Source organism: Penicillium hordei, assembly GCF_028827395.1.
Source record: "Penicillium hordei strain IBT 12815 chromosome Unknown utg000004l_segment0_segment0, whole genome shotgun sequence".
NCBI lineage: Eukaryota > Fungi > Ascomycota > Eurotiomycetes > Eurotiales > Aspergillaceae > Penicillium > Penicillium hordei.
In genome coordinates this window covers 2,448,796-2,468,840 of record NW_026623145.1, presented here as the reverse complement: position 1 = coordinate 2,468,840, position 20,045 = coordinate 2,448,796, and the positions used below count along the sequence as shown (strand labels likewise).

Below are 20,045 nucleotides of genomic sequence, written 5' to 3'. Positions count from 1 at the left end.
ATACCAGACCAGTACTCTGCCCGAAGTACCACAACAATGAATTTTGTTGGCAAGAAAACTACATGATCTGGGATCCAGATAAAGACAAAAAAAAGTCATTAATGGAATTTCCAAAAAGATTTCTCAAAAAACCATAGAAAACACTTATATAAATCATTGCTCTTATGGAGCACATCCTATACTCTGCCCTACACGTGATACGCTGCGCTAGTCTAAATGTAGTATCCGGATAAACTACCTGTCCGAAATAGCTAGGCCACAACGGGTAAAGCATCATCAGGGGACTTAGCATCTTCTAAGTGAAATTCGATGCTCTGAATGGGATTATTTGCGGTTTGGATTATAGCAAAAGGCTCTCTTGAATTGGATTTTTGGTCTCAAGTCATTTGTCAGTCCCTTGTTTGTTGTCGACCGACTTGCGCCAACTCCGCAAATCTAGCCGTTAGTCTAGCCGCCCCCGTGTGAAGCTGCTGCCAGATCGCAACTAACGTGAATTGTCGGAGCATAGTCAATTCTTATCGAGACGGGATGAAAATTACTTCTCGAGATATCTAACGTCTTTTTTTCTCGTCTTTAACAATTCATCCTCCAAAGCATGAACAATGTCAAGGTCCGCAACACCTTCATTGCCTTTGCATAATGCATCAAACGCCGACTTTCTTCGGCCTCCCTCCACAACACATCTGACCGGACCGCCAAATGCTCCATCATCGGTAAGTATACTTGTTTGATGCATGTACTACGTGTGCTATATCCTTGCTCCACTTCTTGGCGCCCTTGGACAATGGGGTTTCTAACACATGGTCTTGTTTTCTTCTAGGCATCGACCTCAACTTATTCGTGGCTCGAGCCTCATGAAACTGCCGAGCGACTACGGACCTCCCTTTTACACGGCCTGACACCCGCTGAGGCAGAGATACGCTTAGCCAGAGATGGACCGAACGAGCTCCCCCACGATGAGCCAGAACCTCTCTGGCTGCGGTTCCTTAAACAATTCAAGGAGACGCTGATTCTCCTCCTCCTCGGCTCTGCTGGAATCTCTTTTGTGATGGGCAACTATGACGATGCCATTAGCATTACTCTTGCGGTAACAATTGTGGTGACTGTTGGCTTTGTTCAAGAGTATCGGTCGGAGAAGTCGTTGGAAGCATTAAGCCGACTTGTACCCCATTATGCCCATTTGATCCGTGATCTTCCAACAGCTTCCTCCACGGCAACTGAGAATGGTGGTACCTCGCCCGTGGGTTCATCTATAGAAATGGATGGAATTCGGAGCAAAAGCCCAGGCTCGGCGTCTGCCGCGATCAAGGCTTCTTCAACCGTCCCCGCCAACGAACTTGTTCCCGGAGATTTGGTTCTTTTCACTACTGGAGACCGTATTCCCGCCGATATTCGAATCACAGCTGCAACAGATCTCAGCATTGATGAGTCAAACTTGACTGGAGAGAACGAGCCTGTAGCGAAGTATGCGGAAGCTCTGCGCACCGCATCTGGTGGGACCACTCCAGCGCCAAAAGGAGTAGAACCCCCTCGATCTCCGTTCTATGATGCACCGGCTACCGGTGCTGTTGGTGCTGACATTCGGCTGAACGAGCAGCACAACGTTGCCTTCATGGGTACACTAGTCCGCTCAGGCTACGGTCAGGGCATCGTTATTTCGACCGGCGCCAAGACGGAATTTGGTAGTATATCAGCTTCGCTACAAGAAATCGAGAGCCCTCGAACACCCTTGCAACTATCTATGGATCGTTTGGGCCAGGAGCTGAGTTATATCTCTTTCGGTGTCATTGGATTGATCGTAGTCATCGGTCTTATCCAAGGTCGTAAGATTCTCGAAATGTTCACAATCGGTGTGTCGCTGGCCGTCGCAGCGATCCCGGAAGGCTTGCCTATCATTGTCACTGTCACACTCGCTCTCGGCGTCCTGCGCATGGCTAAGAGGGGGGCGATCATGCGAAGACTTCCCAGCGTTGAAACTCTTGGCTCTGTCAATGTCGTCTGCTCAGACAAGACTGGAACTCTCACTCTCAACCACATGACAGTTACCAAAATGTGGCATTTCGACTGTCCAGAACCATTCGAGGTGCAAAGAGAAATGACCTCGGTCATTCCTTCTGGTCCTGCCGCACGGACAATCCTTCGCGTTGGTAATATTGCAAACAACTCTCGTTTGTCACGGATGCACGCCAACTCTCCAGCCAGCGCATCTTCTGCGGCAGTACTTTCTTCGACCATCAACAGTGATTCGGCTGCTGCCAAGAGTCGATGGGTCGGTCAACCCACCGATGTGGCAATCTTGGATCTAATGGACACCCTGGGAGAAGATGATGTTCGCGATCGTATCAGCGCTCGTGTCCACGAGACCCCGTTCAGCTCCGAGCGGAAATGGATGGGTGTTGTTATCGGCGATTCTGGTGGTTCAAATGGAGGTCCCCATGTTGCCTATATCAAGGGTGCTCTCGAACAGGTCCTGGCGCGATCGGATACCTATCTCACCAAGGATGGCCGGGAAGTAATTCTAGACGAACCCCGTCGCAAAATCATCCGGGAAGCGGCAGAGAATATGGCATCAGAGGGTCTTAGAGTCCTCGCTTTTAGCAGTGGAGTTGTTCGTGACACTTCTAGAGGTGGCAGAGGCTTTGGCAGTCGGTCATCCCCGAAAATCGTCCATGGTGATGATGATGAGCGATACAACGGCTTGGTCTTCGCTGGACTTGTGGGTATGAATGACCCTCCGCGTAAAGATGTGCACAAATCCATTCGACGGTTGATGACTGGTGGTGTCAGAATCATCATGATTACTGGCGACGCCGAGACAACAGCCGTGGCTATAGCGAAGAAGCTTGGAATGCCAGTCAATGATTCCCCGCATTCACGTTCGGTCATCAGAGGTGATGAACTCGACCGCATGACTGCCGCCGAACTTGCCCAGGCGATCTCAACGGTCTCGATCTTTGCCCGTACGAGCCCAGACCACAAGATGAAAATTGTGACAGCACTTCAAGCCCGCGGCGATGTGGTTGCCATGACCGGTGATGGTGTCAACGATGCACCGGCTCTGAAGAAAGCCGACATAGGTATTTCCATGGGCAAGCTCGGCACCGACGTTGCCAAGGAGGCTGCAGACATGATTCTGACGGACGACGATTTCTCGACTATTTTGCGAGCAATTGAACAGGGCAAGGGCATCTTCTATAACATCCAGAACTTCATTACGTTCCAGCTTAGTACCAGCGTGGCCGCACTCAGTCTCGTACTGCTGAGCACCACTCTTGGCTTCAAGAATCCGCTGAATGCTATGCAGATCTTGTGGATCAGTGAGTACTCCTGCATCCGATTCCGTCCCCTGTATTTCTCTAACAATCATTACAGATATTCTCATGGATGGCCCGCCCGCCCAGTCCCTAGGTGTCGAGCCCGTCGACCCTACCATCATGAACCGCCCGCCACGACCCAAGACAGCCCGTGTTCTGACAAAACCCCTGATCCAGCGCGTCCTCACTTCAGCAATGGTCATCATGATTGGTACGTTGTCAATCTACATCCACGAGATGGGCGATATCACCGACGGCAGCCTAGTCGAGAAACGCTCCCGTGTCGTCACCGCGCACGACACCACCATGACATTCACCTGCTTTGTTCTATTCGACATGTTCAACGCATTGACCTGCCGCAGCGAAGGCAAGTCTGTCCTGCGGGGTGAAATGCCTCTGTTCGGAAATAAGATGTTCAATTACGCTGTTCTTGGCTCCTTGGCCGGCCAGGCCTGCGTGATCTACCTGCCCTTCCTGCAGCGCATCTTCCAGACCGAAGCCCTCGGCTTTGGGTCCCTGGTCAAGCTGGTCTTCATTGCCAGTTCGGTGTTCTGGGTGGATGAAGGCCGCAAGTATCTGCATGCGATCCGTCGTCGGCGTGGTATGGGCTCCGGTTATAGCGTCAATGTCTGATGTATTGATACAACGAGTGTGCGGTTCGGATTGCCTGTTACGATTTTAGAGGTGTCTATGGCATAGGCGTGTGTAGTTTATCATATTTGGATTGATATCCCCCATATACATAATAGAATTGTTGGGTGTCGGCATATATGTTGTGTTTTCCCATGTAGTCGGCCACTTATCTTTTAGTGGTTTTTTTAGATGTCTTGTCATATGCTTTTCTCGTGTGATAAACCAAAATTATGTAAACCCAACTTGCATAAATCGCAACGTTAGAGTTATTCATCCCCAGATTTTTTAAGTGAGAAAGAGAATTGATAGATTACTTCGTAGAAGCGCTGGTAATTTCCAAGGTCCATTTTAATCTCGAGTTTACGGCTGACTTCTTTTGCAATTATAGGGCAGAGAGCATAAGCTAGGGAAATATGAAGGGGCGCAGACGATGTATTTCGAGTAGCTTTTAAAGGGCAGAAGTTTGACAATCAAAGGCTCTTGTGCCATTTCATCCATGTCTCGTTTTGAGAATGTCTGTTTAGCGGAAAGACACTCCCTTTTTGTCATTGTGTGGCTGATCCCAGTTACAGTTTACCACCCTGAGTCCTGAGAGATACTCTTGATCATTCGTCCTGTCAAAGGAGCTGAGGAGCTATACAAAGAAATACATGCCTACAGTAGCATTGAAACAGCAATTTCTTTCATTCCTAGCTTTTCCTTCAAAGGAGCTTGGGTAGTTGGGTATATGAAAGAAAATATTCAAAGGTCAACAACAATTTCCTGATATTCAATTGAACCCAGGGGCAAGACAACCATTCGCTAGATTATCATGATTGGTTTATACTTATCAATTAGTATCTTTTTAATTTTTGAAGTCACTTAGGGCTAATATGACAAGATGGGCTGTTATGTGGTTGTCCAGGCCAGCGTCTCCCCAGGTACCCTCTCCGATTCTTTCTGCATGTCTCATGGATAAAATCGATAGAATATCCGCAAAACATCGTTGTGAACCGTGATCGAAGAAGAATTGAACCACCTGTGATTCCCTTGCTCGTGAAGCAAAAACGATATTCTTTAGTGATACACCTTCTGGGATAGAAAAAAGTAATGACCGACGCAGGGATCGAACCTGCAATCTCTTGATTCGTAGTCAAGCGCCTTGCCATTGGGCCAGCCGGCCGAGCTGTTATGAAGTTTTTGACAAAATATGCACTCTAAGTGAAGAGAAATTGGACCCATTTTGGGCGGTCTCTATGTATCTCATTGGTGCACTCATTCCAGGTTACCTACCTGGGTGTGTATCGAAAAAGTCGCACATTTTAAGCCCATTGCTGTCTATCTTGGAAGGGTTTTAATTGAAGCCTTAGAAGGTGGATGAGAAGAGGCAAGTATTTGAAAGGGGAAAAGATATCAAAAAAAAAAAAAAGACATCTATACGGACTACTGTAAAGACATGAGAAGGCGGCATATAGGGCGGACTGGTCTTATAATCGTTAAATCCAAGTTAAGTATTCGTTATTTAATATCATTGTAATAGTAGTTGTACCCTGGATTTTGGATTTTGTAGCGTAGAGGGTATGGTCCGGATTGGTGAGGATTGTAGCCTGTCTGTGAAACAACATATATGTTGTGCATGCTTTGCATATTTTTGGACTCTAATCCGATCAGCGAGGTACAATGGGTTGTACATATACATACTCTGTAGTCTGTAGTTCGTAGTCCATATTCGGTATATAGTCAAGCCATAGAGGGTCTACTGCATACTCAAAGACATGGGAATTTTTCCACACTAGCATCGCTATAAATACCCCAAGTGCGATAGGTATGGAGAATTGTCTCGGCCTAGATGGAGGCTGAAGACCCCGGGGGAGTGGATCACCTAGCTGACACTGCAGAATTCACTGATAAGGGTAATTTCATCCTAAAACATCCATATAGAAGATCGACAGAAACATGTATAGAGCAAATATGACAATGTTCCCCTTGTATACTAGAATTTGAATATTTGAATTGCACTCAGTTTACATCGAGTACTCTGGAGCTGGAGATAGAGTTAAGTCTCCGGCATCGGTCGCAAGGATCCGAACACGGCGAAAAATTAAAGTGCAGGAAGATCCCTGCCGGACCCGGAGATCGGGAGAAAACGGAAAGCCAAGAGAAAGCCAGAGGCGAAACGGGCGAAGACCTTATCTGTCGCCAATCGTTGGCTCATTCCCACCTCGATACGCTAATACAAAAGGGGAAAGGCTTAGCTTACGGTCAGGACCCACTTAGTACAAGTGGCAAGTTGGACTTTATCTGTAGCCAATCACATCCACCAGAATACAGCGTCACCCATCCAATTGCGGGTGGCGGATAGGAATTTTATGGAATTTGAAGCTCTGATATCCGAAAGAGAAGATAAGCTCCCTTCTTTCTCTTCCGATATCTCCAGAATATGGAATTCGACTCTATTCTCCTTAGATATATACCCTAGGCAGGACGAGAGGGGTTAACTGCAGGGGATTTATGATAAGCTATCTATCTATTCTTATTTAGAAGGAAATTCATTTCTGAATATATATATAAGAAGTAGACCCATATCTGAGGAGGCTGTGGAATCTCCTTCCCCGAAACCCCAGGAACTATTCCCCGGAGTTGAGTCACCTGGACAATGGGACTCCGTACTCCGTACAATGGGATGATAATCTACGTGTTATCTCCCAGTGTGAGAGCAGGTATATCCCTCAAAAGGCCAAGACTTGAACTATTGGCAAGGGAAACCCCATACTTATCATCCCTTGCCACCCTATCTTGCGGCCATCTATGCAGAAGGGTCATAACAATGAGTTATTATGTTAATGTATGTATACAGAAATGAAATGGAAAGTTGATATATATCCCAAGAACCAGACCTGAAGACTTGGAAAACCTGGAGAGAGAAAGAGAGAGGGATAAAGAGGGATAGTATTATCGGGATTATCCCATTGCTATTGTCACAATCTCTGACCCAAGACCACTTTAACCACCTTTTTTTTTTTTCAATCCGATTTTCTCCTCCTAACCGCGCCTTCCTACCAAATATTTTTACGGGGAAATTGTTTCATCCTCTCTTTTTAACTTTTCTCGCTAGGCGGTGCTTTTTTTGACTAGGTAAAAGGAGAACTTACGTTGGAAGGGCGAATTGCTTTTTTGGCTTACCATTCGATTTGACCCACCGGTGTCGATCTGACTTATCTTTGGATTTTTGGTTCAGCAGAATTCGGGTTTCCTTATTTTTATATTCGTGGCGAATTCTTCTCTTTTCCTTAACTTCTGGAACATCCTTATTTTACTTCCTTACTTTTCCTACGTTCGACACTTTTCTCGCTATACACCCCCCAAGCTTACGATTCAAATCTTCGAGCTCCTTGAACAATGGCGTTCAGCGGGAAAGCCCCGTACGCCCCGGACTATGCCTCCTACAACTGGATTGGAGCTCCTGCCAACTACGACCTTTCGACCAACACAGACTTGGGCGGCGATTCCCGTATGCATCTATCCTGTCTTGTTATGGGAATGATGGTCTAACATGGATTCCCTCATTTATAGGCACCGAAAATGTGAACAAATGGTTTCAATCGGGCGACCAGGCCTATATCATCGTGGCCTCGGCCATGGTCATGGTTATGATCCCCGGTCTCGGCTTTCTGTACTCGGGATTGGCGCGTCGAAAGTCTGCCCTTAGTATGATCTGGGCTTGTATGGCTTCCTTGTCTGTCGTGACCTTCCAATGGTATTTCTGGGGCTATTCACTTGCTTTCTCACCGACTGCGACCAATGGTTATATCGGCAACATGCGCAACTTCGGTTTAATGAACACATTAGCTGATCCCAGTCCCGGTTCTCCATTGGTTCCTAACTTGCTCTATGCATTCTATCAGGTACGATTGAAACATTGGAACCCCGTCTGGCATTTTGTTGGTTCTCAGGATGCTAATTGTTAAATCTCCAGATGCAATTCTGTGGTGTTACTGCAGCTATCGTTATGGGAGCTGTCGCTGAACGCGGTCGACTTCTCCCTGCCATGGTTTTCGTCTTCATCTGGGCTACGATTGTTTACTGTCCGCTAGCCTGCTGGGTCTGGAACGTCAACGGTTGGGCATTCAAGTACGGCGTGCTGGATTACGCCGGTGGTGGTCCCGTCGAAATCGGTTCCGGTTTCACAGCTCTGGCCTACTCGATGGTCCTCGGTCGCCGACAGGAACGCATGATGCTCAACTTCCGCCCACACAACGTCTCTCTCATTCTCCTCGGCACGGTCTTCCTCTGGTTCGGCTGGCTCGGTTTCAACGGTGGTTCCTCGTTCGGAGCTAACCTGCGCGCAACCATGGCCTCCTGGAACACCAACCTGACTGCCGCCTTTGCAGCCATCACTTGGGTTCTGCTCGATTGGCGTCTGGCTCGCAAGTGGTCGATGGTCGGCTGGTGTTCCGGTACCATCTCAGGACTGGTAGCTGCAACTCCCGCCTCCGGATTTATTTCTCCCTGGGCCAGTGTCATTCTCGGAATTGTGACCGGCATCGTTTGCAATTACTCCACCAAGATCAAGTACTGGATCCGGATCGACGACTCTATGGATGTGTTGGCAGAGCACGGAATCGCTGGAATTGTCGGTCTGCTTTTCAACGCCCTTTTCGGTGACGACGCTATTGTTGGTCTGGACGGTGTCAACACCGGCACCGGTGTCGGAGGCTGGGTCATCCACAACTACAAGCAGCTGTACATTCAAATCGCCTACATCGTCGCTACCGCCTCCTACTCCTTCGTCATGTCCGCCATTATCGCCTACGCAATCAACGCCATCCCCGGCCTGAACCTGCGCGCCTCCGAGGAAGCCGAGCTCCTCGGTATGGACGATGATCAACTGGGCGAGTTCGCCTACGACTATGTCGAGGTTCGCCGTGATTACCTCGCCTGGACCCCACAGAACCACGACCAGCTCGCAGACGGCCACCAGGTCCCCGCCGCGCAGCGCTACGGCATCGGCGAACACAGCGAGATGATGCTCGGTAGCTCACCGCGCGAGGTGATGCTCGAGGGCCACTCGCCCAATGGCGAGATCAGCCAGAGCAGCCGCGGCGGCAGCGAAGGTGATGTCGGTATGCATGAAATAAAGATCGCTCCCGCTCCTCGCCAGGCCGCTGAGCAACATCCTGCCGAGGTACAGAGTGCTGAACCCGTTGTGCTAAGACCTGTCCAAGAAAAGACGGAGAACTAATCAGTTTCACTACATTCTCCTGCTTCTTGCCTTTGTTTTCTCTCCATCTCTTTTGCATGGCATGCATTTCGCATACGCCATTCCGTCCAGCAAGCTTTGATTTTCGCATTTTCTCTTCTTTATCTCGATATCCCTTGAGCGTGCTTGTTTTTTTCCAATAAAAAGCCTGGGGCTTTTGCTATACCTCCAAACCCACCCCTCGACTTTCCTCGATCACCTCTACAACCAACTCTATACTACCGACTTCACACACCATCCGACATCTCACACTCCTATTCACCTTCCCCATCAACCTCCGCGCCATCAAACCAACCTCACGTTCAAACTAAACTACACCTCCCTCGGGAAAAGCAACTTGAATTATGGTCTAATTTGGCCTGGCGCTCCATCGTTCTTGGTTTTTTTTTTATCGCCTGGTAATGGCCCGGGGATATTAAATTGGGGTTTGTACGTGTACACAAACTGCTTCGTGCTTGATTGAATTGCGAGGGAAATACCTTGCTTTTTTGTCTATGTTTTCTGGTTTTGTCTCCAGTATAGAGCTGGACAACCTATTTACAAATTTATCTATTATCTAAGACTGTTTTTATATTATTAATGCTCATTTGTACGTAGATGGATGTGGATGTAGATATGTAGATTTGTAAAGATGGAAAACTACATGTCCGTTGCGAGTCTACATACAGACTAGAAGAACTCGATATAATATGAAATCCCAATGCCGAACAACACAAACACAAAATCAGAGTAGAAGCAAAAGAAACCAGTCAAATGAACAAAACACTCTATACAAAATCACCCCATCAAAACAACCCCTAAACGAAGACTTCACTTCTCTCCTACCTCCTAACCATCCCCCTAACCCTAATCAAATCCTCCCTCCCAAGCTTCTCAACAACCTCCGCCGCAACCCCACCCCTCCTAACCTCATCCCACTCATCCTCATCCATCCCCATAACAAGCGTCATTTGCACACACCGTGCAAAGCATTCCCGATACTTATATCTCCCCGGCGCACCAGCAACATACCCAACATCAACAGCAGCGTTAACAAGCCCCGCAACATCCCTCTCAAGTCGCGCCGCGCCCAGCGCGTTAATCCGAGCCCCGTAAGACCAAAGTCTCTTTTCCAGCAGACGGGCTAGGTACGCGATCGTCACGCCGAGGACGCGGTCGAAGGCGGATGGTGTCAAGATCCGTGCGAATGGTGTTAATAGGTCGTTCCATGAGGATGTGAAGCGTGGCTTGACGAGTTCTTTGTTGTCGAAGGATGAGTTCGGACTGTCCGGTTCGAGGGTGTTGGGGTTTGGTGCGTATTCGATGTCCCGGAATGCGTCTGCGAGGATTGGGCGAAGGCGTGGTTTGATGGTGTTGTTGAAGATGACTTGGATTCCGTCCGTTAGGAGGTCGCTTACTTTGTTTTCGAAGGTTGTTGAGAGGGATTGGAGGGTTTGGTGCACTTTTCTGGCGGTGCTTGGGCTGGCGAAGATTGTGAGGAGGTGGGAGGTTGCTTCTGTGGCTGTGGTATCTGGTTTTGAGCCCGTGTTATTTTGCACGATTCGCCGGATGTAGTCGACTCCCAGGTCGAGGTTGTTGATTTGAACTAGGAAGGAGATTGTGGTTTGTTCGGCGGGTTGCCCGCCTTGTATTGAGCGTGGGTAGCACTCGTCGCGCATCTTGCGCTGCGTCATGCCGATGAAATCGGAGCCTAGGACTCGTGAGAGCGTCGGGACTACGTTCGTCACGACTGTTTCTTGGGAAGTTGCCAGAGACTGCTGTATGACTTTGTTGACGATGTACATTATGTCGTCGATGGCTGAGGTGATGTGTGGTGGGTCGGTTTTCAGTGGACGCTGGGGGTTCAGCGTGAGACCTGATGGGGATTCGTCAAGTTGGAAAGCCTTTTCAACGGAACGGCGGAAGAAGAAGGTTGTCATTGCGTTGAAGGGGGACACCAAGCGATCGTTGATCTTTTGGGCTAGAGGCGACCCGCGCAAGAAGCTGGGAAGCTCAAACCGCTTATCGTCGTCTACTTCATCCTCATCAGAAGACTAGTGAAGTTGTTAGTATTGGTATTGCAGAGGCAAAGGTTACAACTCACATTACATGTATCAGCCAGGAACCGACAGTACAATGACCACCGACCCAACATAATAGCCATCTCATTCAAGACACCATCGATCTCTTTCATATCCACCCCCTCCTCGTCGGCAGCAGTGCTCGCCCCCATGGCGGGGGATTGTGAACGAGCTGGGCCAGGTCGCTGTGCGGGCAGGAAGCTCTGCACCAAGAAAGTGAAAGCATAGGATTTGATATCCATCAATTTGCGATCCACATGTCGCTCATCGCTCCAAGTATCAAGAATGATACCACCCTGTACATCAGCCTCTACTTGGAGCCGTTCAATCACCCGTCCCATCTTACGGGGACCATAGTGGTGCTCAACGAGCCCGCCATGACCATCAATAATCTGCGCAATATGCTCAAACAGCTTGGTAAGTGCATTGGCATAGAAGAACCCATCCTTAGTCTGAGCACCCCCAGTAGCTCCGTTAAGGTTAGCCCGAGCCTTGGCCGCAACACCCTGGCACACATAACGACCATAAACATCGAGTCCAACCTCAGAGCGACCAATAAGCGGGAAAAGCTTGAAGAACCGTGTAATCTTGGCCCCGTCATTCTCCTTAACCGCCTTCTCGAATTCTCGCAGGAACAGCCCGCACAGCGACTCTGCAGCGTTATCCAACGTTACACTTGGCGGGTCCGGAACTTCAGCCGTGGGAACCATCTCCGCAGCGAACGCGCCATTGACGACCGAAGCTGGGATCTGAGCTGCGCGGTGCAGGTAGCTGGCGGCTTTCTCCCAGTCCTGGGGTGCGCCCATCGACCCTGCCACGCCCAGCGCACACGCCTTGAGCTCGGCAACCTGCTCGACAACCTCAAGCGTGGCTTTCACCCGCGCCTGCTCGAGATCCAGCCGGCGGACCGCACTGGAGATCCGGTCGGCGGTGCCGGCGGCTTCGGAGAGCATTCCATGGCTGATGGAGCGGGTCGTGCTGGCATGAGTCCCGATGTTGGCGCGCATCAGGTCCAGCCGGCCCAGCTCACGGGATAGGTCTTTCTGGGATGTTACTAAGGCATCGAGGCGGGCGGTCACAGACGCTTCTTGGGTGTGCAGGTGGGACAACGTGGCTTTGATCTCGGCGACGGAGCTGGCGTTGAAGATGTCGGGCTGTGGGGGGAGCGATGCCTCTGTGGGTGAGTCATTGGTGTCTGGAGGCCTTTGGGATATGGCATTATGCCCATTGGCGGTTGCAGCCATTCTGGGCGCCATTGGTTGTCGCAAGTTGGTTTGTTGATGCCACGCCGGTTGTAGGGGGGTTGCAGGCGGTGAGAGTGGGTTTTACAGCTTCAAGCTTGAAGTTACTGTGCTACGTCAAGACTAACGAGAGTTTGAGACTCTAAATTGTTAAAACAAATAGAATTGGCTATACGTGTCTTGAACATTTTCTTTGTACCTTGTCTGTCCTTTTATCTGATGTGTCTTAATGTGATTGTGAATCAGGCCGACGTCATTTTTCCCCCACGCGCGATCCCCATATCAGTTGCGCTGTTTTTCTGCTTCCTTCTTTTTTTTTTTCTGTTGACTTTCTCTGCTGCGATTTTAGCTACTTTTATCTATCAGTCTCAAGATTTGATTTTTTATCTGTCAAGCCCTCAACCGCCATCATCGGACGTCGCAAACCTAGACGCCCAAACCGGCGCACCATGGGAAACGAATCATCGACTGAGGTGGATAAATCCACATCTCCCACGGTGCTTGAGGCGCGCAATATCGAAGCGGTGGCCAAATATGTTAAGCAGCACAATGTGAAGAAAGTTGTGGTGATGGTATGCAACGCGAATCTCCAGAGAACAGTGCATCAAAGCTAACCAAATGTAGGTGGGAGCGGGCATCAGCACTTCAGCAGGCATCCCAGACTTTCGCTCACCTGACACGGGTATCTACGCCAACCTGGCAAATCTAGACCTACCAGAGCCCGAGGCAGTCTTTGACATTAGTTTCTTCCGGCATAACCCCAAGCCTTTCTATGCGCTGGCGCACGAGCTGTACCCCGGACGCTATCGCCCGACCATTGTGCACTCATTTATCAAACTACTTTACGATAAAGGGATGCTCTTGAAGCACTTTACTCAAAACATTGACTGCCTCGAGCGCCAGGCAGGCGTGCCAGGCGAGAAGATTGTTGAGGCCCATGGCAGTTTCGCGTCACAGCGCTGCATTGACTGCAAGGAGACCTTCCCGGACGAGGAGATGCATCAGATGGTATCCAAGGGCGACGTACCCCACTGCCACGGGTGCAACGGCCTAGTCAAGCCCGACATTGTGTTCTTCGGCGAAGCTCTACCGTCTGACTTTTTCGATAGTCGCTTTCTCCCAGAAGAAGCCGATCTCTGCATTGTCATGGGAACAAGTCTGTCCGTCCAGCCATTTGCCAGTCTGCCTTCGTTCGTTAGTCCGGGTGTGCCTCGCGTTCTCATCAACATGGAGCGTGTCGGTGGCCTTGGATCGCGGAGTGATGATGTGTTGGTGATTGGGGACTGTGATGCCGGTGTGCGCAAGCTTGCAAAGGCTGTGGGATGGGGAGAGGAATTGGAGACGCTGTGGGAGGAAACCAACCCAGACCCGCAGAAAAGAGCGGAGGAGAATGCCCCGCTACAGACGCGAGATGAACGGCTGCAGGACGAAGTGGACCGACTAACGGAGGAGATCGATCGAACTCTGGGGTTGACAGATGCGTATCAGAATAAAGTACGCGAAAAGCTGGAGTCACACGACAAGGCACACCGCCAATCTGGCGGTCTCGACCATGTTTTTCCCCATTTGGCGCGTAAGCTGTCACATTGAGGTGATTTTCATGGATTGACTTTAATATGCAGAATAGGCGGAATAGGCGGAATGGGCGGAAATAGCACAGATATTCTTTTACTAGAGTACATGTACGGAGTATGTTGTAGATATTTAGGAGCTATGTACTCCGTGTGTACAGAGTACGGAATAGGTACGTAGTCAAGTCAACGTGCCAAGAGATCGTCGATCATAACGTTTGCAGTCTGAACATACCTGATTGATTTAAATAACCAATATTCCTCAATTAGTAGAGTATTTATACTATTTACTATTTATAATATTAGAGAATAGAATATTTATAGTCCACAGATGTCTGCTATCAAAAAGATACCCTTTCGTTCCATCAGCCCACCTTAGCCCCAATTGACTTTCTCTCGTTTCTCTCCGACAGTCCAAAACAAGACATCTACACTTGCCCCACGTTATATTCTCCATATCGTCATTCTCCCCCCTCCTCCCACTTTTTTTTCTTTCTTCTCTTATTTTCTTCCCATATACTTCATATTCATCATGGTTGGACTTGGCCCTAAGCACCCGCAATCCCGGAAGGGTGAGGCTCTTCAAACCCCTGCCTATATTTCCTAAACTAACTATGTCGTACAGGGTCCATGCACGAACTGCCCCAGAACTTGCTGGAGCCTATTAAGGAGTTTGAGAAGGCTTTTACCGTCGATCGTTCCAAGCTAAAGGAGATTGTGAACCACTTCGTCAAGGAGCTCGAGAAGGGTGAGAGCACTTATCCGCAGCTCTCCGATTCTACGCATCGCTAACAAAAATTAGGTCTGAGCGTTGAGGGCGGCAACATTGTGAGAAGAGATCATTTCCCCAAACTTGACATAGACTAACCCTAGGAAAATAGCCTATGAACGTCACTTGGGTCCTGGATTTCCCCGATGGAGATGAGCGGGGTACCTACTTGGCCCTCGATATGGGCGGCACCAACCTACGTGTTTGCGAGATTACCTTGACTGAGGAGAAGGGCGCTTTCGACATCACACAATCCAAGTATAAGATGCCCGAGGAGCTGCGGACTGGAACCGCGGAAGAGTTGTGGGAATACATTGCCGACTGCTTGCAGCAGTTTGTCGAGACCCACCACGCCGGTGAAAGCCTCACCAAGCTGCCTCTTGGTTTCACTTTCTCCTACCCCGCCACTCAGGAGTACATCGATCACGGTATTCTGCAGCGCTGGACCAAGGGCTTCGACATTGACGGTGTCGAGGGCAAGGATGTGGTTCCCCCTCTGGAGGAGATCCTGAAGAAGCGGGTATGTTTATCCTTGGGGTGGTGCCCCCCTCCCCATGCAGGGTCCGAAGACTTACAAAGCTACAGGGCCTTCCCATTAAAGTTGCAGCCCTTATCAACGACACCACCGGTACCCTCATTGCTTCCTCTTACACCGACTCCGCCATGAAGATTGGCTGCATTTTCGGCACCGGCGTCAACGCCGCATACATGGAGAACGCAGGATCCATACCCAAGATTGCCCACATGAACCTGCCCGCCGACATGCCCGTCGCCATCAACTGCGAATACGGAGCCTTCGACAATGAGCACGTGGTGCTGCCCCTCACCAAATACGATGACATCATCGATCGCGACTCTCCCCGCCCCGGCCAGCAAGCCTTCGAGAAGATGACCGCTGGTCTGTACCTTGGCGAGATCTTCCGTCTCGCTCTAATTGACCTGGTCGACAACCGCCCCGGCCTGATCTTCAACGGCCAGGACGTCACCAAGCTCCGCAAGCCCTACCTGCTCGATGCCTCCTTCCTCGCCAACATCGAAGAGGACCCCTATGAGAACCTGACCGAGACCTTGGATCTCTTCGACAACAAGCTGAGCATCCGCCCCACCCAGCCGGAGCTGGAGCTTATCCGCCGTCTCGCCGAGCTGATCGGTACTCGTGCCGCTCGTCTGTCCGCATGCGGAGTCGCCGCCATCTGCACCAAGAAGAACATTGACTCCTGCCACGTCGGTGCTGACGGCTCCGTCTTCACCAAGTACCCTCTCTTCAAGGAGCGTGGTGCCCAGGCTCTGCGTGAGATCCTCGACTGGGCCCCTACCGAGAAGGACAAGGTCTCCGTCATGGCTGCTGAGGATGGTTCCGGTGTTGGTGCTGCGCTGATTGCCGCCCTGACACTCAAGCGTGTCAAGGCCGGTAACCTCGTTGGTGTCCGCAACATGGATGACATGAAGACCCTGATTTGAGTGGGACTGGTTTTGTAGTGGTGATGGTGACTATTACTATTATCTGATCCATGACAAGACAAAACCCTTACCGATTGGTTGGAGTATTTCCTTTTTTCTAAATTGTGGTGCCATCTGATTCGGGGGAGGTTTGATGAAAGATTTAACGATATATCGATTCTGTGTATGTTAGCCTTGGAAGGCTCGTGAATAGAATATCCATAGTGCTATTATTCCCTCGGTAATTATGTACTGTAACCAGTATCACATGGTCTCGATCATCTGTTGCCTTTTCTCCTTTCCTATTTATATCCATAAATAGATGAATAGGCACCGCCCTGTGTGATTCAAGCATAAGGCATAACATTCTGTGTTAGATCTGCATTGTCATGTGCCATCGTTCTCTTTCGTTTCACAAATTCCAACCTCGCTTAGTCCAGGATGTCTTTTCCTCTTCATCCTACAACCCGCAGAAAGAATCCAAGCAATAGCATTATTCCAACAGAAATTGGGCACATACAGACGTGGATGTATGACAGCTGCGAACTTGGCCATGTCAACTCGGGGATCCCCCGGTTTACCGTGAAGGGGAACGGGTAGAAAATGATCCCTTGGAGGACGAATCGGTGTCAAATAATGCCATAAAATGGGGCGAGATATGTTCCTGACCATCAACCGTGTCTACGGGTATGACACTTGTTTACATGATATCTCTAGGCTGTGTATCACCAATGAGACAGCAGAGTGGACCTGCCACCCCGTACATGCTGGAGCTTGACAAGAACCAGGAGTGAGAACCACCGCTCTTGGACAGGCACCTCGGTTTATAGTGAAGTTAAATACCCCAGGAGCTGCACGCCTGGGATGCGCAACCACTTGTCCTTCGCTACAGCACCATGAAATTACCGTCTTTACGTTGCCATCATAATCATGGCTGGGCTTGTGCTACTTGTCGTTTCTGGCATCATGGCTTGTATAGTTTAAATCAAGTAGTGCAAAGCAGTAACAGTAAGTTGAACATGGATAACTACAATATGGGAAACCTTCGGATGAATGTCTAGCTGAAATGGCCAAATACAGAAGAAGACCAAGGTCTCTCCGCTTAAGCTTTCTTTCTCAACCACTTCCTATGTGTTTGCTTGTCAATGCGATGATCCTTGCCCATCATTAATGTATTTCATTAATATTCCCGGGCCATTTGATTTGGCCTGAAGGGCCTACTTGATATTTATTTCAGCTATGAAGATACAAATGATCAATACATGATCAATTGAAGATATAAAACACCAGAACACGACCTACCTACATACGAAGCTCACCTATATAATGACCATACTCATCTAGAACCACATCCCCACACCCCCCCTAAACCCCCGAATCCTCCTGATCAATATTAAAAGCCGCATCATAAGCATTCCAAGAATTACAATTCTCCTCAAGAGCCTGCCGATCAATCAACGGCTCAATCTCACTCTCCCTCTCCAAAAACTGCAACGCAAACCCTTCATCCGTATGCCACCCAATATGACAATGCATAAGCCACGCCCCAGGATTATCCGTCTCAAATGCAATAAGCAAAAACCCATTCCCGTTTAACATAGCAGTATCTCTCCGCGGCGGGTTATTTGTCGCAACACTCCCATTCCACGGGTTCGATCCCTGCGCCAAAACAAAGAAATCATGGCCGTGTAAATGAATAGGGTGCGTGACCGGGAAACTCGTGTTGATCATGAGATACACCCACTCGTGCGCCCGTGGCAGCTCAATCACGCCACTCGATTCTGTGAAATTGGGTGTGTTTTCGTTGTTGAAGACCTGGAGTAAAGTTGGGTCTTCCCAGAGCACTTGCATCGTTGTGCTGTTGAGGTACCAGCGGAAGAGGTTCGCGCTGTTGCGTCCCAGTGTCACGTCTGTCAGGTTGTTCCAGTCTGCAGCTGAGACGGTTTTGGGAACTTGCGGCACGAGGCTGGTGACGGGCTCGTCGACGCATTCGTCTAGGAAGGTGAAGGCGTTTGTTGTTGGTGTGCGTGGGAGGTTACCGTAGTACATGATTCCTCTTACGTTGTCTGGGTTTGCGTTTTCGGAGCATGCTTCCTGGGGAATTGCGCGGATCCAGAACGAGTCGGCGATTTGGCGTTGGTTTGCTGTTACGATTACATCGTAGCGTTGGCCTGGGGGTTCCTTTCTGTTAGTTGTTGCTTTTCTTTGTGTTTGGAAGAGGAGAGGGTTGGAGTTAGGGCTTGGGGTTTGATATCAAAAAATAAACCACATACCCATTCCGATATCGATATAATTCGCCGTGTACGGTCTGATCGGCACAAAGTCCGCCGCAATAACAGTAAGCGTATGATTATCAATCATAAACTTCCAGTGCGTATCAACAGCCGAATTCACAACCCTCAGCCGATACGAAGACCCTTGATCAACCTTCATCTGGAACCGCGTGCCCGTAGAATTGGTCCCATTCCCAAAGACATTCGTCCCGTTAATCAGGCCAGTATCCAAAGTCGGTGGCCCAACCGTCTGAGCCTCCAAGTACAACTCATCAACAGTGGGATGCGACCAGTCCGTCAGGAACAGACTGCCCTTATCAACATTGTAGTTCGCTGTAGCAGGGCCATTGATCACAATCCCGCCAAACACACCCTCCCACGCCTGCAGCCCAATGTGCGAATGGTACCACGATGAACCGTACTGTGTAGCCCGCCATTTGTAGGTTATGGTTGAGCCTGGGGCTGTGGGACATTGCGTGATGGAGACAACGCCGTCGTTGCCATTCGTGAAGTTCTGTCTGATCCCATGCCAGTGGATACTCGTCCCGTTCTGGGATTTATGGAGGCTGTTTGTGACGTGGATCACGAGCCAGTCGCCCCAGTCGGCGAAGATTGTTGGGCCCGGGATTGTCCCGTTCACGGCCATTACTGGTCGGCTGAATCCATCTGGTGCGGCTTCTAGCTCTTCAAGGTTGAGCCAGTACTCCCGGGTTATGCCTGTGTTTGGTACTATCTGGGTATAGTCGGTGTTGACGTCGTATTGGCACCACTTAGACCGTGTTCGGGGCGTGTTGCCTGCACAGGGTGTTCCTGTTGGCTTATTGATCTTGGTAGTGGTTTTGGGTTTGGTACTGGTTGTCGTGGGTCTATGGTATTGTGGTTGGATATTCACCGAATCGACCGGATCAGGTGGAATGGCCGCAACAGAAGCACTCAGGCTGAATGCCAGGAGAAGAGCTTGGAACTTCATGGCTGCAAGTTTTACCCACGCAGGGCACGTTTATAGCCCTCAATCTTCTCTCGGTCACGAAAAAAGCTTTGTAGAGAGCTTCCAAGACTGAAAACCCAAAAGAATTCGAGTATAAGAAAACAAATGAGACTTGCTGATACACAATCAAGAGAAACAGTCCTCTATTTAAGCCAATATCTTATATATCAGAACCCTACAGCATGACAAGGAGAGGTTTTACCAGGATCAAGAACGCCATGTTTCTTTGCACGAGGTGTCCTGCATTCGTACCTCCTCACTAGGATAGGCCAGGCACCGTACCGACGATACCGGCGATGCCGTGAGAAACAGGATCTTGTGATACAGAAGGCGACCCGGCAGACGAATGGGCTTGGCGAAGCGCCATAGTCATTATCCAGCTCGGATGTTGAGGCTATGTTCTCAGTGGATACCCGAGTAGTAAGATCAAGCGGCCCCGTAGACCATCCGCCATTCAGCCTAGAGGAATATGGTCGGCTCGGGGGGCTTCCCTGCGGCTGGATCGTTGTGCTGTCTA

At 49.6% G+C, this 20,045-nt stretch overlaps 6 protein-coding genes across 6 annotated transcripts; 4 read left to right on the top strand and 2 right to left on the bottom strand.

Moving 5' to 3' along the window:
* Positions 1–602: 602 nt before the first annotated feature.
* pmr1 (Ca(2+)/Mn(2+)-transporting P-type ATPase PMR1) lies at positions 603–3,947 on the top strand (the record flags this gene model as incomplete). Its single annotated transcript, XM_056899206.1, has 3 exons — positions 603–713; positions 821–3,317; positions 3,373–3,947. The coding sequence occupies 3 exons, from the start codon at positions 603–605 to the stop codon at positions 3,945–3,947; spliced, it is 3,183 nt and encodes a 1,060-aa protein (XP_056751282.1).
* Positions 3,948–7,325: 3,378 nt separating this feature from the next.
* On the top strand, positions 7,326–9,168 carry N7537_008150 (ammonium transporter; the record flags this gene model as incomplete). The annotated part of the gene is made up of 3 exons (XM_056899205.1): positions 7,326–7,437; positions 7,500–7,831; positions 7,903–9,168. The coding sequence occupies 3 exons, from the start codon at positions 7,326–7,328 to the stop codon at positions 9,166–9,168; spliced, it is 1,710 nt and encodes a 569-aa protein (XP_056751281.1).
* An 839-nt stretch (positions 9,169–10,007) lies between these two features.
* Positions 10,008–12,502, bottom strand: N7537_008149 (Golgi transport complex subunit COG4; the record flags this gene model as incomplete). The annotated part of the gene is made up of 2 exons (XM_056899204.1): positions 10,008–11,219; positions 11,270–12,502. The coding sequence occupies 2 exons, from the start codon at positions 12,500–12,502 to the stop codon at positions 10,008–10,010; spliced, it is 2,445 nt and encodes an 814-aa protein (XP_056751280.1).
* A 434-nt stretch (positions 12,503–12,936) lies between these two features.
* On the top strand, positions 12,937–14,077 carry N7537_008148 (SIR2 family NAD-dependent protein deacylase; the record flags this gene model as incomplete). The annotated part of the gene is made up of 2 exons (XM_056899203.1): positions 12,937–13,059; positions 13,112–14,077. 2 exons carry the CDS (start codon positions 12,937–12,939, stop codon positions 14,075–14,077), a joined length of 1,089 nt encoding a protein of 362 aa, XP_056751279.1.
* Positions 14,078–14,590: 513 nt separating this feature from the next.
* N7537_008147 (putative hexokinase Kxk) lies at positions 14,591–16,288 on the top strand (the record flags this gene model as incomplete). The annotated part of the gene is made up of 5 exons (XM_056899202.1): positions 14,591–14,630; positions 14,684–14,806; positions 14,861–14,886; positions 14,940–15,347; positions 15,413–16,288. The coding sequence occupies 5 exons, from the start codon at positions 14,591–14,593 to the stop codon at positions 16,286–16,288; spliced, it is 1,473 nt and encodes a 490-aa protein (XP_056751278.1).
* Positions 16,289–17,632: 1,344 nt separating this feature from the next.
* On the bottom strand, positions 17,633–19,510 carry N7537_008146 (uncharacterized protein; the record flags this gene model as incomplete). Its single annotated transcript, XM_056899201.1, has 2 exons — positions 17,633–18,438; positions 18,541–19,510. The coding sequence occupies 2 exons, from the start codon at positions 19,508–19,510 to the stop codon at positions 17,633–17,635; spliced, it is 1,776 nt and encodes a 591-aa protein (XP_056751277.1).
* Between the last annotated feature and the right edge of the window lie 535 nt (positions 19,511–20,045).